The sequence below is a fragment of the Giraffa tippelskirchi genome, chromosome 7 (genome assembly GCF_054371585.1).
Source record: "Giraffa tippelskirchi isolate mGirTip1 chromosome 7, T2T-mGirTip1v1.2.pri, whole genome shotgun sequence".
Taxonomy (NCBI): domain Eukaryota; kingdom Metazoa; phylum Chordata; class Mammalia; order Artiodactyla; family Giraffidae; genus Giraffa; species Giraffa tippelskirchi.
In genome coordinates this window covers 139,553,399-139,574,236 of record NC_137281.1, presented here as the reverse complement: position 1 = coordinate 139,574,236, position 20,838 = coordinate 139,553,399, and the positions used below count along the sequence as shown (strand labels likewise).

The following is a 20,838-nucleotide window of genomic DNA, read 5'->3' as shown; positions in this document are numbered from 1 at the left end:
TCCCAGGGATTTTCAGGGAAGCTTCAGCACCTTCATATTAAAACAAAAATGTTGTTGTTCAGTTGCTCAGTCGTGTCTGACTCTTTGTGACCCCATGGATTGCAGCACACCAGGCTTCCCTGTCCTTGACTATCTCCCAGAGTTTGTTCAAGTTCATGTCCATTGAGTTGATGTTGCCATCCAACCATCTCATCCTCTGCTCCCCCCTTCTCCTGCTGCCCTCACTCTTCCCCAGCATCGGGGTCTTTGCCAGTGAGTTGGTTCTTGGCATCACGTGACCAAAGTATTGGAGCTTCAGCTTCAGCATCAGTCCTTCCAATGAATATTCAGGGTTGATTTCCTTTAGGAAACAAAAATAAATGTTGAAATCGCTACCAAATGGTCAAGTCTTAGGGCTATGTTAAAAATATGTATGTGGCAAGGGATGTTATAAAGTCAGATTTACATCAGCTTGTAGTCAGTTACTGATGTTAACTGGAACAATATGACAATAATAAAAAAAAAATAGAATGAATTAAATTTGAGTGAGTGGGATCGCGGGGAGAGGGCTTTAGCGCGCATTGTGTTGGTGTGCTTGTTTTTCCAGGTGTAATTGTGCTTGGCTCCCCAAATGCTAAAAACAAATGTCCTATGTTGTCTGTCTTCTGTGAGGTTCTTGACTGCCCTTGAGAACAGATGTACCTACTACAGGGTGAAGGTGAGAGTGTAATTTGAAGCTAAATTGAGAAGGGAACTGGATTCTAAAATTATATCCCCGCTCAGATTTACAAGTGTGCACACATTCACTCATGGCGCAAGAAGCGCTGAGTCCTAGCCCCCATGGGAGTCGCCTGGGATCCTTGCCGGGCTCTCATCACTGGATTAACCAGACCTGGGCGAGCAGGATGGCAGAGAGGAGGTGGCTGGCTTCAGGAGAGGGCCCCGTGGCCTGAGCGTGATGCGCGTCTGGTGCTGAGCCAGTGCCTGGAGTTGTCATGTTTGTCTTGAGGTCGCCTCTCTGACCGGCCTGGCAGCTCAGATCTGGGGCAGTTTAAGCTGATGAACTCCTCCTCTTTAATTCCAGGGATAAATGGAAGCCACCCACCCAGTAGCCAAGGATCAGCTGAGCCCTGGGGCTAATGCTTGCTCACGCTGTTGAGAATGGCACTGCGGCCCAGCCAGGCACCGGGACAAAGGTTAACCCGGGACACTTGTGGCCAGTGATCCTGATGTCTGTTCAGAGCCGCGCACTCAAGAGTGTGATAAGTGAGTATGTTACTGGCTCCCAGGGGAATCACTGGCCCTTCCTGCCTCAGCAGCACGAGCACACGTCTGGAGATTCCACTTCTGAGCATGATTCCCGTCTGAGGGTCTGTCGCAGGGTTATGGTTTTGGAATGAGAGGGGGTTTTCCAAGTTTCAGGTCGTGTCACATGCTAGAGCCATCTTACAGCTACATGGCTTCTAAAAACCAGGCCAGAGCCAGTGGAGCTGAGTGATGGGAGACACCCAGCCCTAAGGAGACGGCGACTTCCCCAAGTCTCCTCCTCATCTGTAGGCTCATGGATGCGCTGGGCCCTGGGCTTCACCTCTGTGCAGTGGGAAATGGATCTTACCTAGGTTTCCAGCCTCTGCCTAGAAGCCAAGAGTGGATCATGTGGCTTGGGTAGGGCATCTGGGGCACTGGATGGGGAGGGATTTATGGCCTCTTGGCTGCCATAAATGTCAAGAGGAGCAAGTCCTCCATTGTTTCACAGTGTTTCAGCCACGTCTCCTCCTCAGTCCAGAGGAGTGGCCTCTAGGGCGAGGGCCCTCTGGCTGTGGAGTCTCCTCTATCCTCACACAGCCTTTGTTTCCAGCCTCAGTCTCTGGCTTTTTCTTGATGACACTTTAAAAAATGACAATTGGCTGCTTTACCCAGAGGCTGTCCAGCCTAACGGCTCATCTGTCTGAACAGGGCAGTCAGTCCCACTGAGGGATTTGGAGCCAGCAGGTCGAGAGCTCCCCGGGAAGGCAGGTCAGGGAGGGCCGGTGCTTTTGCACTACTGACTGGATAGGCTTCTAGGAGGTGATGGACTGGTCCATGGGAGCCCGGAGCCCTTAGATTCTACTTAGGAGAGAGGGCAATAGCAGCTGGGCACGTCTCAGCTTTAGGTAACTCTTGACTCCACTGCTAGTTGATAGTTTAACACTCAAGGCTAGAATTTACTTTTCAGTCAGCCGAGGCTTACAAAATCAGTTTGTGACTGGACAGTCTTTCAGGAAGTGTGTTATTGTGTTGATTTATAGCCAAGGTGGTGTGAGCAAGCCTGGACCATGGGAGGGGATTTGGGGTGGACGGATGGTCATGGAGGCACTGTGGGGAATGTGGCCACTCAGACAGAGACCTATTCCCTGCATCACACAGAATTCCCCAGAACAACCTAAATCATCAGCCTTAAAACAGCTGTACCCTGAACTTCCCTGGCAGTCCAGTGGTTAAGACTCTGTGCTTCCACTACAGGGGGCGTGGGTTCAATCCCTGGTTGGGGAACTGAGATCCCACATACCGTGCAGAGTGGCCAAAACAAAAACAAAATGGTTGTACCCTTTCGTCCAGTGATCCTGCTTCTGGAATTGTTGAAAACTCTTTCATTAGGAAATAGTCCCAGCAAAGACAAGGGCTGAATTTTCCTGTTACAGGCATAAAAGAGATGTTTCTTGTGGTGTCATTGTCAGAGTGGATATGGAAAACAGTTGTTCTCCCTTTGTTGAACATCTAGGTTAAGTAAATTATAGTATCCCACTTGGTGGAATATTATGCAGCCATTATAATGAGGAGGACATGGGAAATATAACAACTTGAAAGAATGATTTTGATGTCATGAGTGAAGTGTCAGGTTACAGGATAAGTACATTATGTAAAATAAACACATGAGAAAAGATTGCAAAGGGGAAATGATAATGGCTGCTAGTTGCTGGAATTATGAATGCCTTTTCTTTCTATGATGCATGAATTTGTTTCTTTTAAAATGAAATCAAATCTGGATGCATACACACCATACCTTTAAAAGTGATTTTCTCTAAGATGTGGGAAGATGGGGGACTTCTGCTTTCTACGTCATTCCTTTCTGTCATGTTTAAATTTCAACTATGAGCACATGTCATTTTTGTAACTGGGAAAACGACTTTAAAATGCTAGAAATAAAAAAAATTTTAAAGGCTATATTTCTCAAGAAAGAGTTGAAAGGAAAGGCTGAGCTGGTTAGCTATTTATACCTGCTCCTATCAGTTTAAGGACCTGAACCTGTTTGGGCCCATTCATTCATCATCAACCCATTCATTCACAGGTTATCAGTGGATCTCACCGCAGGGCACTGTTCTAGGCACTGGTTACCCCGGAGTGAACAAAGCAGAGCCCCGCCCTCGTGGCACTTTCATTATAATTGGAAGAGAGACAGTGAACAAGTAGCAAAATAGCAGAAACTGAAAGTGCTGTGACTGAACAAGTAGCAAAATAGCAGAAACTGAAAGTGCTGTGGCTAAAATGGCACGATGTGAGTGATGGGGAGGCTGCTTTGCATCCGAGATCAGAGAATCCTCTGAGGGGTAATGGATGAGCTGAGATCTGAATGACAACAGAGAGGCAGTCTGGGGAGGTCTGGGAAGGGGGGTCCTGCAGCCTGCAGGCACCACCTGCAGGCTGTCCATTGCTGCCTGAGCCCTGGTGAGCCTCTGTGCCAACCTGACTCTGCCCCAGGCCCACTTGCCCCACCCCCCGCACCTGCCAGCTGGGATCTGCTTAGCATCCGAGGCCATCTGAATCCTCCCCTGCTGGCCACCCTGCGTAGATCAGTTGCTTCTGATACTCTGGCTGCTGCTGCTCCAGGCACAAGGCTTCTCTGGGCAGCCTCCACTGCTCTTGGCTGCCACTGCCATGGCAGGGCTGGGGCATCTAAGATTCCCAGCAGCACTGGGGCAGGCTGGCAGTCAGGGAAGCTCTGGGTAATATATGTCCTGGTGAGAGGTCTTTGAATGGCACGTGCTGCTGTGATGGTCCTGGAAGGGTCAGCTATGACCCAGGAGGACCTTCACGTAGTTCCTGCCAGAACGAAGCTTCAGAATAGAACCTGGCCTCTCAGGATAGGCTGAGAGTCTTCAGCAGCTCTGACACCAGACCTGAGCTTCACTGATGATCTACCTAGAAGCTTCTGTCCTTCTTGCTTTCCTGTTGACTCTCCATATACCATCTCAGCCTGCCACAAGTAGAAACTCAGAAAACGTAGTGCCCTTAGAGGAGCCTGCAGTCAGGCTTAAGGGCAGTGAGGCGTGCTGATCAGGAGAGAAGACTCTGGAGCTGGGTTTGAGTCCCAGCGGACAGCTGCCTTGTACAGCTGTAAGAACTTGGGCTAATTTTGCAGCCTTTCTCTGCCTCAAATTCCCCATCTGTGAAATGGGCTTGAAGATTATCTGAGTTAACACATGGAAAGTACTGTGAAGAGTGCCTGATTATTATTGTGACTTGGGAAATGGCAGGCGGACCATCCCTGGGAGCTTTCCTGGGGGACACTCACAGCAAGAGGGGGTGGCACTGCACAGCATTCTGGGCAGCCAGTGACCACAGATATTTTCCCCCACTTGCTTCCCTTCTGGCCCTGAAGGCCCTCCCCCCATGGTTTTCCTCTCCTTCAACCTGATGACCACAGGGGAAGCTCAGGACTGTTTGAGAACTTGCATCTGGCACCCAGCTGTCAGGGCACTCGCCCACCCTTCATTGACCCCACTCCCCTACCAGGAGACTAGACTCAGGGTCACTCAAGCCATGCCCCAAATCCCTTGCCCTCAGGGGCCCCTGGAAGGCTTGTGCATCTCCCTGGAGCAGTGGTATTAATTAACTTGTTGCCTGGGGATGGGGAGTGAAATTTGGGAAGTAAAGGAAGTGAAAGAGGAAGGCCTGCCCAGCTTGTCTGCATGGAAGGGGAATCCCAGTTTTCTAGCAAGATGCTCCTCTGGATGAAAGCTGCCAGAGTCATCATGTTTAGCACATTAGCTTCCGGGAACAAGATGGGAGTTTTGGGCAAAACCAAGAGCAGTCACCCCATCTGGTTTTGCCTCCAGCTCATCTTGGGCTTTTATGGTATTCTCTTCACTTCTCTCAACTACTCACTCTGCTCTCTGCCACCTAAGGAATAGCTCAGCAGGTTCTGAGAATAGCAGGTGAGATTCTCCTAGGGAGCCAGGCTCTGAAAGCCAGCCTTCCCCCCACCCCCACCTGTTTCCTGGGAGGGGCGGCACCCTGTCCTTAGGAGTCTCTTGCGCTCTGGTCCTTTGCGGGAACTCCTTGCGCCCAGATTCTTTCATCATACACGAGGGCTCTTGTACTTGTGTACTGTTCCTCCAAATCCTGCTTGTGAAACCATCCACTGCTCTCCAGATTGTTTTCTCTGCCCTCAGTCTTGCCCACGCTCTTCTCTTTACTCCGCCCCGAGTTTTCTTTGCCAGGCTGTCCCGTCTTTGTGTCACGGTCCTCAGGATGGTTATGTTTGTCAGCAGGAGAAAGGAGCAACATCTCGTGAGCTGCTGGTTCCTCTTGATGCTGATCTGACTGCAGCTCTGATCCCCGGGGCAGAACAGGAGGTACTAGAAGGGTCTGGGGCAAAGGGTTCAGGCGGAGGGAGGCCAGGCAGGGATGGGGGGCTGTTGGGCCTATCAGAGGGAGGGGGAGCCTGTGCTAGCTCAAAGTTTAAGCATAGCTCCTGTGATGATTAGAAATGGGTTTGGGGAGTGGAGTTCTGAAAATCCACCCCGGCCACTGGCCGCCTCTAATTTTAGCATCTGTCCCATCACAGTGTGAGCTGCCACCCCGGCTGACGACACTGTCTCACATCCCTGTCCCTGTCCTCACCCCTGCCTTCTGGCCCCAGCCAGCACTTCCAGCTTTCCCCATTCATCTTCCGTGGACCAGTCTTGGCACAACCTCTCAAACGCGGCCTGACCTCACCTAGGTATGCTTCCCGCCCCCGCCCCCCCACCTACCTGTGTTCTTCCAGGCATGGAAGAGTCTAAAAATGGAATCCAGGCCTTGGGCTTGCCCTGTTCTCCCTCCACCACCATCCTCTTACCCTTTGACAGCTACTCCTTTAATCTTGGTTCTGCTCCCTAGGGTTTGGGTCCATCTCTTCCATGTCACCTGCTCCATCCAGGGTGGGGGTTGGGGCTGGAGCCTCTGATGTATAACTGGCCGGGAAGCCATTCTTGGCCGCCGCAAAAGATGAGACCAAGAGGCAAGGAGAGCAGGGTTTTAAAATCAGCATCAAGATGGGGACTGAGCTGAGTGATGTCTCCACCAGTTACATGAGGCTGCTGAAGGACACATCTGAAGAAGCCCCTTCCTTGGGGTCCTGTGGGACAGAGGGGCCAGGGGTACAAGTGTTGGCCAGGTGGAGAGACCTGAGTTCAGGGGACCCTGAGTCAGGCGGGAGGCAGAGTGGTCTCCAGGCCACTTCCGTCCACCCACCTCAGACCACGGACCCCTCCTCACTCCTCAGCAAGTTTCACTGGAGTCCCGCTCTGTTCTGAGCAGAGCTTAGAACCTGTTGGGAGTTCAGGATAAAATGAGAGCTTGAGAAACTGTGCCAGGAATGCTGGCCTTTTCACTCACACTTCTTTTAAAGCCTGGCCCTCACAGGGCTGGTTCTGGGACCCCTCCCCTTCCATCAAACCTCCTCAGCCACACGGGAGCTTCCAGCTCCCGTTGACCCTCCTCAGCTGAGTTTCTGCCCTTCTGTGGGCTGGGGTGTGATTTTTATTTTCACGAGTAGCTTGGCTGCCTGGGTTGGGGCTCTGGGTGGAGGCGAAGACCTGACTTGCTTGGCATGGAAGGCTGCCCGACTGCTAGCAAGGACAGGGGCAGAAAGACCCTGCCACAGGTGGGAGGGAGAAGCTGACCAGAAGCCTGGCTCTGTGCCAGAAATGAAAGACACTTTTTTTTGAGCATTTGCTATATCCTTAGTAGTGGACTTCTCTTAGCTCATCCATTGGCCCTGTAACCCTCGGAACAAGTTACTCGTTATTCTCATGTATAAGGAAACTGGGGCTTCCCAGGTGGCTCAGTGGTAAAGAATCTACCTGCCAATGCAAGAGATGCAAGAGACATGAATTCAATCCCTGGGTCGGGAAGATCCCCTGGAGATGGGAATGGCTACCCACTCCAGTATTCTTGCCTGGAGGATTCCATGAACAGAGGAACCTGGCAGGCTGTAGTCTATGGGGTCGCAAAGAGTTGGACACGACTGAGCAACTAACACACAGTGAATGCCTTTGCAAAATCAAAATTGTACTAAGTATTCTGTTTCGAACCCTGCTTTTTCTCTCTCAATATTGTATTATACAAACATTCATCAAGCACCTACTAGTGCTGGCCTTCAAACAAATTGTGGCAAAGCCAAGTGCTAGCTGTTGTCACAGAAGCAAATGGGGTGCAGAGGTAGACAGGGCAGTGGACAGCTCCAGAGCTGCAAGCGTTTAGGAAAATATTCACAGAGGAGGAGCTGGATCTTGAAGAAGGATTATGACTTCTCGGGCCATGGGTTGGGTGGGTAGGGGGGGTGGGGGGGCACATTGTGCAGCAGCAGTGGTTGGGAAGGGCACCCCAGGTAACAAAATCAGCAATGGAGGGATCAGGAGGAGAGGCTCCAAAGCAGAAGTGTATCACTAAGGGCTTTGCCAGTCATGCCTAGGAGTTGAGCCTTACTCTGCAGATATTGAAGATCCACTAATGGGCTTTAAGTGGAGAGAAACATTGGGTTTGTATTTTAGAAAGACTGTTGTTTTTGTACACTCTTTCACAGTGTGATGGGTGAATTGAAAGGAGCGAGACAAGGCTGGGAGACTAAGAGACTATTGGAGTCATCCAAGTGAGAGATGATGAGGCTTGAACTAGAGCAGGAGTGAGAAAGAGGAAAGAAGAGGAGGAGATGGATTTCAAAAATATTTAAGAGATAGAATGGATAGGAGTTAATGGCTGACTTGGTGGCTTTGCCGTGTGACTTGCTTGGACCAATAAGATGTTAGTGGGCGTGGCTTAACCATTTAACCAGTATTAAAAAGCACTGGTGCAGTTGGGTTGCTTGCTCTTGGGCCTCTGCCCTTGCTGTGAGAAGAACTTGCTGAGGCTAGTCCACTGGGTCCAGGGAAGGGGCGAGAGGCAAGTGGAGCAGAGCCATCCCAGCCAAGCATAGGACAGACAGAGCCCTCAGATGAATCACAGTCTCGTGACTGAGGCCAGCCAAGATCTGCCAATCCACAGGCATGTGAGTTGTAATAACAAATGAGAGTTTATTTAAGCCACTGAGTTTGGGTATGATTTGTTATGTAGCACTTGCTGAGTGATAAAAATGTCTTCATTCTTGAATTGAGTGTTTAGTGTGTTCGAGGCACTATTCTCGGCATCTGCGGATGCAGTGCTGAATCAGACAAAGCCCTTAATTTCAGGGAGTTCAGGTTAAAGGGGTGATGTGGCAGAAGAAGCAAGAAGGACCTCTGGCTGCTAACTGGGTGCGTGGTGGTACCATTAATCAAGATGGAGGTCACAGGAGGAAAACAGACTTTTGGAGAGAAGATAATGAGTTTGATTAAGGAAAGGAATATGAGGTGCCCATGGGACACTTGGGTCGAGGTGTTCAGGAAGAAATAGGATAAATAGGTATAGAACACAGGAAAGATGTTTGGGTGGAGATTGAAAATTATCAACATAGTGAAACAAAATCATCTGTACCAAAGAGAGACAAAGTACTTGCTGTGGATATTCAGAGGAGGAAGAAAGGATTTGTGTTTGGGAGGATGAAAAAGATTTTGTACCGGAGGTAACCTGTAAGCTGGGTTTGTATTTGTGGAGGCAAGAAGACAAACACACATAAAACAATAAACCGGTTGGTGGTAAGACAAGGAGAGCTGGAAATGTGAGAATTAGGCTGAAAAAGTAGATTAGAGTGAGATCCTGGGGAGTCTTGAATGCCAGGGCCCCTGCATTGAGAGCACAGAAACTTAGCCACTAGACCACCAGGGAAGTCCCTATAGATGTCATCTTGTTAACCTCTCACATCTCTACCACTTCAGAGCGAGGACTGCCAGGGGTGTCTGCCTGGAGTCTACTGGCAGCTGGCAGAGCTGAGGTTCACGTTCTCCTGCTTTATCTTCCCATTCTTGATTTAACCACGAACTCTCCCATCCCACCCTCCATATAAACTACATGTCATTTAGAGATGCCTGTTCAGGGAAGGTCTATGCCAAAGCTTCAGGACAGAGGACTGCTGGCCTCGAGGAGTACACAGGCTGGTGGGGTCAAGAGGCCGTGTGCCTCAAAACAGTAAATTGGGGAAGCATTGAATAAAGGACGAAATGAGTGGTCCACCCAGTCTCTGGTGCAGGGCCAGGCCAGTCTTTGGGGAAATGTGATGGGGCCTTGAAGATCACTGGGGTTTAAAAGAGAGGAACGGAAGAGAATAAGAAGTAGAAGGGAGGACTCTCTCCTTTGTCAGCCCGCTGGTTTCCTGTCAACAAACTAAACATCAAAACCCCACTTAACAGAGCAGTTAAAGACAAATGAGGCCGCAACGAGCCACCACTTCACACTCATTAGAACGGCCACCATCAGAAAACCAGAAAATAACAAGTGCTGGCAAGGATGTGGAGAAATTGGAACTCTTGTGTATTGCTGGTGGGAATGTAACATAGTATAGTTGCTGTGGAAAACAGAAAATGATAAAATTACCACATGATCCGGCAAGTCTACTTCTGGGTATGTTCCCAAAAGAATTGAAAGCAGAGACTGGAATACACATTTGTGCACCCATGTTCAGAGCAGTGGGCTTCCCTGGTGGCTCAGCCTGCAATGCAGGAGACCTGGGTTCTATCTCTGGGTTGGAAAGATCCCCTAGCGGAGGGCATGGCAACCCACTCCAGGATTCTTGTCTGGAGAATCTCCATGGACAGAGGAGCCTGGCAGGTTGCAATCCATGGGGTCGCAAAGAGCCGGACACGACGGAATGACTAAGCACAGTTCAGAGCAGCATTATTCACAGTAACCAAAAACACCCATTAATGGATGAATTGATAAACAAAATATGATATATCTAGATATATCAGCATAGAATATTATTTAGCCTTAAAAAGGGAAGGAAATTCTGACACATGCCACAACATGGATGAACCATGAAAATGTTATGCTCGGTGAAATAAGCCAGTCACAATAGGACAAATATTGTGTGATTGCATTTAAATCATAAGCTACCTACGGAAGTCAAATTCGTAAAGACAAAGTAAAATAGTGGTTGCCATGGACTGGGGAGGGGATGGAAGGTAGTGTTTAATGAGTGTGCAGTTTCAGTTTGGAATGGGGAAAACGTTTTGGAGATGACTGGTGGTGATGGTAGCACAACAATGAGACCAAACTTAACACCACTCAGTGTACACTTAACACAAGATAAAGTGCTAACTTTTACATGTTCACATATACACACAAACGTTACTCGCTCCTTAGATCTCAGAAACATGAGTGATGTGGAGATTCTTGAGAAGTGGAGGAAGAGGTGGGAACCCCACTGGCAAAAGATCAGCAAGTAGCTTGGAAATGGGGTGATTCTGGGCCAGGATAGCCGACTCTTTCACTGACCATGAATAAATCCTAAGAAGTTATGTTGGGGAGTGTACTAGCCACCCCACCTCCCTCTGAGTAGCGCTTGAGTAGAGTTGGCTCAGAGGAAGCCAGTCGGGGCTGTTTGTATTCTTTTATTTCTCCTGCCTCCCTGGCTCGGGTAAGGAATGTGAACTGAAGTAAGGAACATGGAATAGGCTTAGGAATACGATGGCTGACTACAGAGAAAGGCAGAAGCAGGTGTGAAATCCCCTCCGGCCTGGCCTCGGCAGACCCTTGGGCCGGGCGGTGGCAGTCCCTCTGCGCCTCCCTCACCTGTGTGTCCTTTGGTCCCCAGCGGCCAGCCGGCCCCAGTCGGCACCATGGCTTCCGCCGAGCCCCTGACGGCGCTGTCCCGCTGGTACCTGTACGCCATCCACGGCTACTTCTGCGAGGTGATGTTCACGGCGGCCTGGGAGTTCGTGGTGAACTTTAACTGGAAGTTCCCGGGGGTCACGAGCGTGTGGGCGCTCTTCATCTACGGCACGTCCATCCTCATAGTGGAGCGCATGTACCTGCGCCTGCGTGGCCGCTGCCCACTGCTGGTGCGCTGCCTCATCTACACGCTCTGGACCTACCTGTGGGAGTTCACCACCGGCTTCATCCTGCGCCAGTTCAACGCCTGCCCCTGGGACTACTCCCAGTTCGACTTTGACTTCATGGGCCTCATCACCCTGGAGTACGCCGTGCCCTGGTTCTGCGGGGCCCTCATCGTGGAGCAGTTCATCATCCGCAACACCCTCCGCCTCCGCTTCGACAAGGACGCCGAGCCCGGGGAGCCCAGCGGCGCCCTGGCCCTGGCCAATGGCCACGTCAAGACTGACTGAGTTGGGGGCGGGGGCTGCTGGGTTGGGGCCCCTGGGGGCTCTCATGGACCCTGTGGACAAGGGTACCAAGCTGGTGGGGTTGCCCCCTCTGTACAGCACAAGCCCTGCCCCATGGGGGGGCACAAGGAGCACCCCCTACCCCCGGACCCTCCGCTGTGGGCGGGGTTGGAGGCATAGTCAGGTGTTGGGGGCGGCAAAGGAACTTGGGGTAGAGTGCGTGGATCTCAGCCCAGCTCAGGGGCTGGAGGCGGGAGGCCTGTGGTTACGCAGCGACTGGACTATGTGGGTGACTTTGGAAGCAGCAGGCCCTGTCCTGGCAAAGGTACTCTGAGAAGGGGACAGAAGGTGGGAGGCAAGGCCTGCAGGGGCTGTGGGCGGCGGCAGCCGCCGCCTTCTCGCTCCCTCTCACCTGGTTTAGTTGGGCTTCGGCTGGATCCATTAGGCAATATTCAGGTGCTTGCTTGCAACCAATACCTCCCCCCAACGCCTGTTGAGCTGCAGCCTAAGAGACTGAGCAGCTAGGAGGCTGCTGGGCAGGAGTGCTGATCTGCAAGGGCTGGGAGGCCTTCCCTTGGCTCCTCTCCCCTCCCCCAGGGCCCCACGTTGCTCCCCTGGCCTTCTGGGGCTCCCCCCTGGTGCTGGATTCCCACCAACCTTGGGCTTTGGGAGGTTTCAATCCCTGTGTGTTTGGTGGCGTTTCCCCCTCTTCTCTTATTTTCAAAGCCTTTACCACTAGCAGCCCCCTGTATCCATGTCAACCACCCAACTTGTCCCCACCCCCATCTCCCTAGCCAACACAACAGCTGCCAGAGATAGAACCCTGAGCAGACCTGTCCTACCCTCTTGCAGCCTGCCCTCCCTTTTTGCCACTGGCCCGATTCCTGGAAAGTTCCTTGTTATAGTTCCCCACCCCCTTATCTGGGGGACAGTGGCAGGGCCCCTGGTGCTCACCTCCCGGCAGTGGCTAAAAACTGAATGATACCCCCCAATGCACAGTCGGGCTAAGATGTGCCCCATGGATCCACAATGGGGACCGAGACAAATCAGTTGAAGGGGGAGGGGGAGGGGGGTAGTAAAGGCACCCAACTGGTTTATTTTCAAACCAGTCGGGACAGTCCAGCTTTCCAGAGGGTGGAGGAGCAGGTATCCAGTGCCGAAGAGTCATGAGACTGAGTGAGGGAGAAAAAGAGGGCTTTTCAGCTTTGGCAATGGCACCCCACTCCAGTATCCTTGCCTGGAGAATTCCATGGACAGATGAACCTGGCAGGCTATAGTTCGTGGGGTCTCAAAGAGTCAGACACGACTGATCAACTAACACTTTGGCTTTGGGAGGGTCCTCGAAGCACCCTTAGCGGGAATGAGTTAGTTTTGATTCTGCTATAGCCCCAGCCCTGCAGCAATACCTCCTCAGGTCTATCCTCTCCTGCCCCTTCCTGGAAAGACGAACCCACTGAACTTGCTCCTTAAACAGTATTAAGCCTGCCATGCTCATGGGCATTGTCATCTCAGTTGCCCCACCTTCCCCACTGACAGGTCCATTGCTGGCAGTGGACAGGTGAGATCCTAACTCCAGCCCACTTCCAGCTCTGCCACCTTCCCCAGGGGAGGCTCCATCGAACGCAGCCTATCCCACAGTACGTGATCTCTTCTTGACCACTCTAGGACTCTTAGGTAGAAATTAGCCTTTCCCTTTTTATAGAACATTAAAAGCGGTAATACCACCTGTGAAGAAAAGTTCCTCTTCTTGCTGTACTATTCCAGGTATACTGTGCAGATAGTACCAGCCAGGGCGCAAGCCAGGGTGGGGGTGCTGGGGGTGGGCAGAAGTGGTGTCCCAGATTGGGAGAAAGGCTGGGAGACTCTGCCTTTGGCAGGGTTGTGTTCTGCAGTGACCCATCCAGGACAAGATAAAGGGTGATCCCCAGTTGCTCTGTCTTGGGCAGGCTCGTCAAGTCCAGGCACGACCTACATTCTGCAGGGATTAACCCTCCCTTTGATTTTATGTGGCTCCAATTTCAGGGCTTTGGGGCTTCCAGGGAATCAACCTTCCAGTGGGGGCCAATTGCTTTCCATATACAGGTGGAGGGGATTCCAGAGGAAGAGTATTGCCTGGTCCCCGTTCTGTAGTCATCTGCTAAGATGGCCCTGTAGTCGTTCTGCCCTGTAGTCGTCTCCTTGGTCTTTTCCCCTTGCTCCATATTATCTTGGTCTCCTGACCCCCACCCCCAACCCCTCCAAGCCCCCTAGTGGGCTCTTAGACCACACCACTCACCTTTTGTTCTTTCCTCCACAACAGAAATCTGGTGGTCAGCTTGTTGATGTCTCCCAGCCCAAGGCCTCTGTGATTCTCTCCCAGAGCCAGCCCTTGGATGGCCCACCAGGTCTGTCTGCTCCAGAAGATTGCCCTGTCCATGCTCCCTGGTACCATCTCTCTGGGCCCTATAAACTCTCAAGTGCGAAAGGTCCCCAAGTAAACCTGCCTACCTGGCAGCATGCAGAGCACTATGCTTCTGCTTCATCCAGGTGCCCCAAGGCTCCTGTTCTCTCTCACATTCACTCCAGGTGATGACCTGGAGCTTAACCATGGGATCTGCAGGCTCAGAGCTCACCAGAGGTCACCCAGACCTCAACTCTTGCTTTTTTTTGGTATCTTCAGGGCCCCAATCCATTAGTGCCCATGGACTCAAAAGTTTGGAGTAATCCAGCCCTGCAAAGCAGGAGAGAATCTACTCACTGTTCATGAACCTCTGATGTCCTGGGCCTCTCTCCACTGGCCATGGCAGCATCTGTGAGTCACAGGTCGCCATGTGCTGCCCTGCATGGTTGAATCGCTTTCAACATCTGCTAGGCATCCTGTCCCTTGTGCCATGTCCCCTCTGATGTGCCAGTGAGTCACAATGGCCTATGCTTACTCATAGCAATAATACCTAGGGGGTGCCCTCGAAGTCCTTTTGTCCTGGTTCCTCGCCTTCTGCATGGGTCTCCTGCGGAGGCAGCCATTGAGTGGATGAGGTCATGAGAACCTGTATTTATGAAACTCTGGGCTATGTAGACATCATCAAGGGGATGCAGAAAAATAGGAGACCCAGGCCTGGGGAAGTTATGGCTCAGGCAAGGAAAGCAGCTTCCACTCCGAGGCCGCTGCAGGCCTGGAGGACCTGCAGGTCCCTGCACTGCAAAAGGGCCTTTCATGGGTGGGACTGTCTCCCAGCTATGGCAGCTCTTCCAAAGGACCCACGACGGGTTTGTGCGCCCACTGCCTGCTCTGTCTCCATTGGTCTCGTTGTCTCTTTCTTTTCACATTTGTGCACATAAAATATACTGGTGTTTGTGTTCCAGAACTGACTCTGGCCCGTCTCTGTTTCTTATATTTTGGAGCCCCTTCCCTAGGGGCTTGCTGGCCCTGCACACACTGGCATCACGCTGTCCTGAAGCACGCTGGACAGGGCCATGCTGTAGGAAGGGCAGATGGCCCTCTCCACCAGTCCTATCCACAATCTCTGTGCTGACCTGCTCTGGTAACCTGAATTCTCCACCCAGCCCCTCCCACTCCCCATCACAGTCTGGTCCAGTCCTGACTTTGAGCCCAGACTGCAAGGCAGATGGAGCCACTCAGGCAGTATCCAGGTTGGCTATAGGTTACTGCCCATGAGATGAGCTCCTCTCGAAATGCCAGCCATGACCTGCCATGTCTCATGGGGCGGGAGGACCCATGGAGAGAGCCTGGGGGTACCCCAAAGAGCCGGAAGGCCAGACTCCCTTACTTTCCATTGCCTTGAGAGTCATGCTATTTAGAAACAGAATTCTGCACTCCCCCCAGCAGTGCTGTTTTCCCCAAGAAGTGTGTTTGGACGGAGTCATCCCTTCCTGCCCTGTGTACCTCTCTTCTGTCTAGCCCCCCTTGTCCTCCTCTCCTCCCACCACACTCCTGCCTACTTTCTTACTTCCAGGAAGAGGCGGGAGGGTTCAGAATTTGCTCCGCCAGTTTAACCAAACCAAGATGGCCTGCCTGCCAACCCCACCCCACCCCACCCCCCACTGCAGCTAGGCTATAAAATACCTGTTGGTTTTCTGGATGGAATAGGCAGTGAGCTTTCTGAATCACTGAGAAGGCCCTCAGCCTCCACCTGCGCCCCCCCCCCCCCCGATGGTATTCATTGCTGTAACTGAAAGCTTTTCCCCTTATACAAATGAGCAAAGCCCCAACAGTCATTTACATGTTAGTACAAACAAACCTGTAAGACTAGTTTATTAGAGCAAGTGTTTATAAAAAGAAAGAGGCAAGTTTCATGGAACAAGGTCTACTTGATGGAGAAGAAGCAAGAGGTAAGACCCAGAACGAAGAGCCTGAAAGGACTTGAGGTCCTTCTTCACTGGCCAGTTCCTTCTGTACTCTACTCAGTGGATACCTTCCTTTCTTGATAACTTTCCTTCCTTGCCTCCTCTGCCCCACCCTTACCCAATTCAAAGGGACCTTCTGACTCATCACATCCCAGGTTAGAAGAACAACAGCTGTGGTTGCTGCTGCTGCTGGTGCCAGCTGCGACCACTCAGGCACTGCCCCGAATGGTCACTCTCATTCTCGAATTTTCTCCCATCCTAGGTGAGCTTCGCTGCTTCCCTATTTTACAGAGGAGGTCTGGGGGCAACCAGTCTCCAGTTGTGATTTGCCATATCACTTTTTTGTTTCAATGTGAGCAGAAGACCCTTCTCTTACTTTAGCAAGAACTTTTGATGATTTAGGTGCTCTTTTGTGCTTTAATGAGGTTCCAGATGTTGTTAGAGTCCAGCCCCTCCAAATGCCATCCATGAAGAGAAATTAATGTTCAGGAGGAGGAGGTTCGGGGGAGAGATGGGGTTATAAAGAAGAAAGTATGAGATACCATCTCAGCCAAGACTTAAACCAACTGCCTCATGGCTGCTCATGGAGGGAGGGTTGTGAGATTTTGGCCTTTGGCAACCTGGGTTTAGGGTTGACACCTTCTCTCCCTCCCATGTGCAGCTTTATTTATTCCCTGGGCCTTCCACCTTTGATTCTATTTCCTTCTCTTGAGATTAAGCCTGAATCCCATGGACTGCAACACTCCAGGCTTCCCTGTCCATTACCAACTCCCAGAGCTTTCTCAAACTCATGTCCATCGAGTCAGTGATGCCATCCAACCATCTCATCCTCTGTCGTCCCCTTCTCCTCCTGCCTTCAGTCTTTCCCAGCATCAGGGTCTTCACCACCCACCACCAGGTGAAATCTTTTTCCTTTTGAAAACTTAGTTGGCCTGAGAATTGACCTGGTTAGCTCTTCAACTTCTTATTAGACACCTACAATGAGCTGGGGACCAGGCTATTTACTGGGATCCTCACAGCTAGTCAAGAGACAGGCATTGAATGTTCTTTCATGCAGATAGTTACATCAGTATAATGTTGATCAGACCTCCAAAAGAGAAGCCTCAGTCTGACAGAGAAGCTGACTCATCTACAGGGATAGGCAAGGACTCCCCCAGGAAAAGACACATAGCACAGACCTGAAGGGCAAGTACTAATGCTCTCAGCGGTGGGCAGGCTTCTCACTGTCCAGAAAGGTGGACATTGATTGTGCTTTGTGAGACACCTGAATGGGTAGACTGCAGAGCAAAGCCAGCATACGGTGAGTGCTGTAAGGAACTCTTGATGAATGAAGTCTTACAGGGTGTCAGACCTAGTAAGCCGACTCTAAAGGCCAGGCTGGATGTTCCAGAGCACTCCCTGCCCCTTTAGGAACCTGAAGTTAGGAATCCTGTCTGAGCAACAGTCATCCCTGTCGTACCTGTGCCCACTGCCGTAGAGCAACTCACTGCCCTCCCCTCTGTTTCCAAACCATCAGTCCCTGCAGGGCCCTGCCAGCATTCCAGATTCACTCCCAGAGTCTTTGGCCAAAGACCCAGCTCCACTGACTTGTCCATTGCTTCATTCTGGTGATATGCTTTCTTGGTGTGGGCAGAGGTATCCTTTCAGTGCCAAGCAGTTCAAAGAAGAAGGAGTCACTGTTAGTTTAGTCTGGCTTCTTGCCTCTGTCACAATCACAGTTTCCAAACAGAAAGGAAATGTTGTGGTTTATAAGGGTCCACTGATGATGAAGGCCAACTCTTCTTAGTTACAGTATAAGGTTGTATTAGTTCCTGTGGCTACTGCAACAAATTACCACAAGCTAGCTAGCTGAAGATAATGAAATTTATTCTTTCACAGTGCTGGAAGTCAGAAGTCTGACATCAAGGTGTCAGCAGGACTTTCTTCTGGTGGTTGTAAGGGAGTATCGTTCTTTGTCTCTTCCAGTTTCTGGTGGCTGTTGGCACGTCTTGGCTTCCTAGGCTTGTGGTAGCATCACTCCAGTTTTTGCCTCAATGGACCTTCTGTGTCTTCTCCTCTTCTAAGGACATTTATCACTGGACTTAGGGCATGTCTAGGTAATCCAGGATGATCTCATCCCAAGATCCTTAACTTAATTACATCTGCAAAGACCCCTTTTCCAAATAAGGTCACATTCACATGTTCCAGGGATTTGAATGTGGCTCTATCTTTTGGAGAAGGAAATGGCAGCCCACTCCAGTATTCTTGCCTGGAGAATCCCAGGGACGGGGGAGCCCGGTGGGCTGCTGTCTATGGGGTCGCACAGAGTCGGACACGACTGAAGCGACTTAGCAGCAGCAGCAGCAGCAGCAACTCTTGAATCATTGTCAGTCTTCTTAGACATTTACCAATCTTACTAAGGAGAAGGCAATGGCAACCCACTCCAGTACTCTTGCCTGGAAAATCCCATGGACAGAGGAGCCTGGTAGGCTGCAGTCCATGGGGTCGCGAAGAGTCGGACCCGACTGAGTGGCTTCACTTTTACTTTTCACTTTCATGCATTGGAGAAGGAAATGGCAACCCACTCCAGTGTTCTTGCCTGGAGAATCCCAGGGACTGCGGAGCCTGGTGGGCTGCCGTCTATGGGGTCGCACGGAGTCGGACACGACTGAAGCGACTTAGCAGCAGCAGTAGCAGTAGCAGCTATCTTTTGGGGAAGGGGTTTCCCAGATGGCTCAGAGGCAAAAAATCCACCTGCCAAGCAGGAGACATGGGTTCGATCCCTGGGTCTTGAAGACCCCCTGGAGAAGGAAATGGCAACCCACTCCAATATTCTTGCTTGGGAAGCCCATGGACAGAGAAGCCTGGAAGGCCACAGTCCTTGGGGTCACAAAGAGTCGGACAGGCCTTAGCGAACGAAAATCAACAACAACACTTTCTTTTGGGGAGCCACTCAAGGGCTCAGGAGGGAGATTTCTTCTGAAGCCCTGTATCCTACACCCATGTAGGAATTCCATTAAGAGTAAGAGCTAGAAATACAGTGTAGGTAACCTGGAAGAGAACTCAAGCATTTAGGTTGTGATTGAAGCTGTCTATCCCAAGACCGCCTGTAGCTGCAATTGGGTTTTCGGTTTAGATGCAGACCTGACCACTTCACTCCCTACTCCAGACTCTTTAATGATTTCCCATTACCTTTAGGATCAAGTTCACCACCTCGGTGAGGCTTACACAACCCTCTGTGGTTTGGCCTCATTTCTCTCTTCCCTCTTCGTCCTGCACAGTCCAGGGAGAATGACTTGTGGTTCCCCTGGCACATCCCCACTCACTGCCTCTGGGCCTTCAGCCCTGTGTTCCTCTCCCTGGAATGTTCTTACCCCTTCTCTTAGCCCAACTAGATGACAGATGAGCTCAATTACAGTCAGCATGGTTGGTCTCTGTTTATTTCACGCTCTCGCTGGCCCCAGCTCTCGATTTAGTTCAGGCAAATTCAGGATGGGAGCTGTCTCCCTGGAAACCCTCAGTGTGACAGCTGCCAGCAGCAGTAGCTCAGTTCTTCCAGTGCTTCCATGCAGCAGACCTTCATTCATTAATTCATTCACCTTGTGACACACCAGGTCCTGTGCTAGGCCTACACACAACAGTGAACAAAACATACTCATCTCTGTCCAATAAACTCTTCCTGTCCCCTGGAGCCCCAGAGGACTTTGGGTTCCTGTTGTTTTCTCAAAGTGTTCTTTGGCCTTTCCTTTGACACCGTAGGTGCCCCTCACAATTTTCCGATTAATCCCTTCTTAGTTTGTATTAGTTGATTCTGTTGCTTTTAACCAACCCTTCTCCCATTCTCTGCAAAGCAGTGAGAAACTTCTGTGTTGACAGTCAAGAACCCTGCTACACACCTGACTTCTTTTAAGCATCAGCTGTCACCTGTAATCATATCATTATCCCTCATACTCCTCCTTCCTGATTTGTGAGATGTTGCTCATGCCTTGAACTAATACCCCCTTATCCAGTCTGCACCCCACCTCCAGGAGACCTCACCCATGACAATCTATGCCTGCCAGCTCTGCACCTGCTGGGAGACTTAGGTTGACTGTTGAAAACTGAGGAAGCTCCAAGATGGGAGTGCCCCAAACTAGGCCCTTCTTTTATAAACTGCTGCTGCTGCTGTTAAGTCGCTTCAGTCGTGTCTGACTCTGTGACCCCATAGACAGCAGCCCACCAGGCTCCCCTGTCCCTGAGATTCTCCAGGCAAGAACACTGGAGTGGGTTGCCATTTCCTTCTCCAATGCATGAAAGTGAAAAGTGAAAGTGAAGTCGTTCAGTCGTATCCAACTCTTAGCGACCCCATGGACTGCAGCCCACCAGGCTCCTCTGTCCATGGGATTTCCAGGCAAGAGTACTGGAGTGGGGTGCCATTGCCTTCTTCCTTTTATAAACTAAGAAGTGCAAATAACACTCTTTCTACTTTTATGCATTTTCTGGGGTTCATATCTGTTCCAATTGGGATTCACCTGATTCAGGAACTGTCCTTCTCTGCAGTAGGGTCTCCAGGAAAACTTTAGGGCTCTGAACTGATACTAGCCCCATTTTCAGATGGGGAAACTAAAGATCTCTAAATCCTTTAGAGATAGGCACAAGTCTGCCTATCACCTCTGGGTAGATAGGTAAGGACAGCTACTGACCATTGCCCACCTGGCTCCCCCATGGGCTGCTCCTTGGGACAGTCTCTCCTGCTGAACCAAAGTCAAGGGTCAAGGCAGAAGACAGAACCTTGTCTAGACCACTTCAACACCAAAGAACAAGTCTCTTCCTTGGATCACTTGAGAAATGAGAACAAGATGACATTAGGTGTTATTTTGCTGACTTTCACTCGGTCTGTCCCCCTAGGGTCTCAGGCCTGCTGACCAGCAGGACCAGATGGTACTTTTGTAGGAATATCTCATCATGTCTGCTTTTGCGCAGGTCTTGGCCATCCTAAGAAACAACACCTCGTCTCCTTCTGATTGACATATCTGTGACCCTGTCTAGTTATCCATACACT

At 50.9% G+C, this 20,838-nt stretch overlaps 1 protein-coding gene across 14 annotated transcripts in view; it reads left to right on the top strand.

The window, feature by feature from the left end:
* Nucleotides 1-14,815, top strand: part of TMEM229B (transmembrane protein 229B) — a 40,812-nt gene extending 25,997 nt beyond the window's left edge. For 5 of the 14 annotated variants that reach the window (XM_081513439.1, XM_081513444.1, XM_081513435.1 and 2 more), the window contains 4 exons: nt 1,064-1,245; nt 5,511-5,594; nt 5,807-5,962; nt 10,949-14,815. In XM_081513439.1, the coding sequence (XP_081369565.1) occupies nt 10,974-11,477 (504 nt within the window). In that variant the 5' untranslated portion in view covers nt 1,064-1,245; nt 5,511-5,594; nt 5,807-5,962; nt 10,949-10,973 and the 3' untranslated portion in view covers nt 11,478-14,815. Of the gene's footprint in view, nt 1-1,063; nt 1,246-5,507; nt 5,595-5,806; nt 5,963-10,948 lie in introns of all 14 variants that reach the window. The other 9 variants (XM_081513436.1, XM_081513441.1, XM_081513433.1 and 6 more) reach the window with 2 other exon arrangements.
* The last annotated feature ends 6,023 nt before the right edge of the window (nt 14,816-20,838 follow it).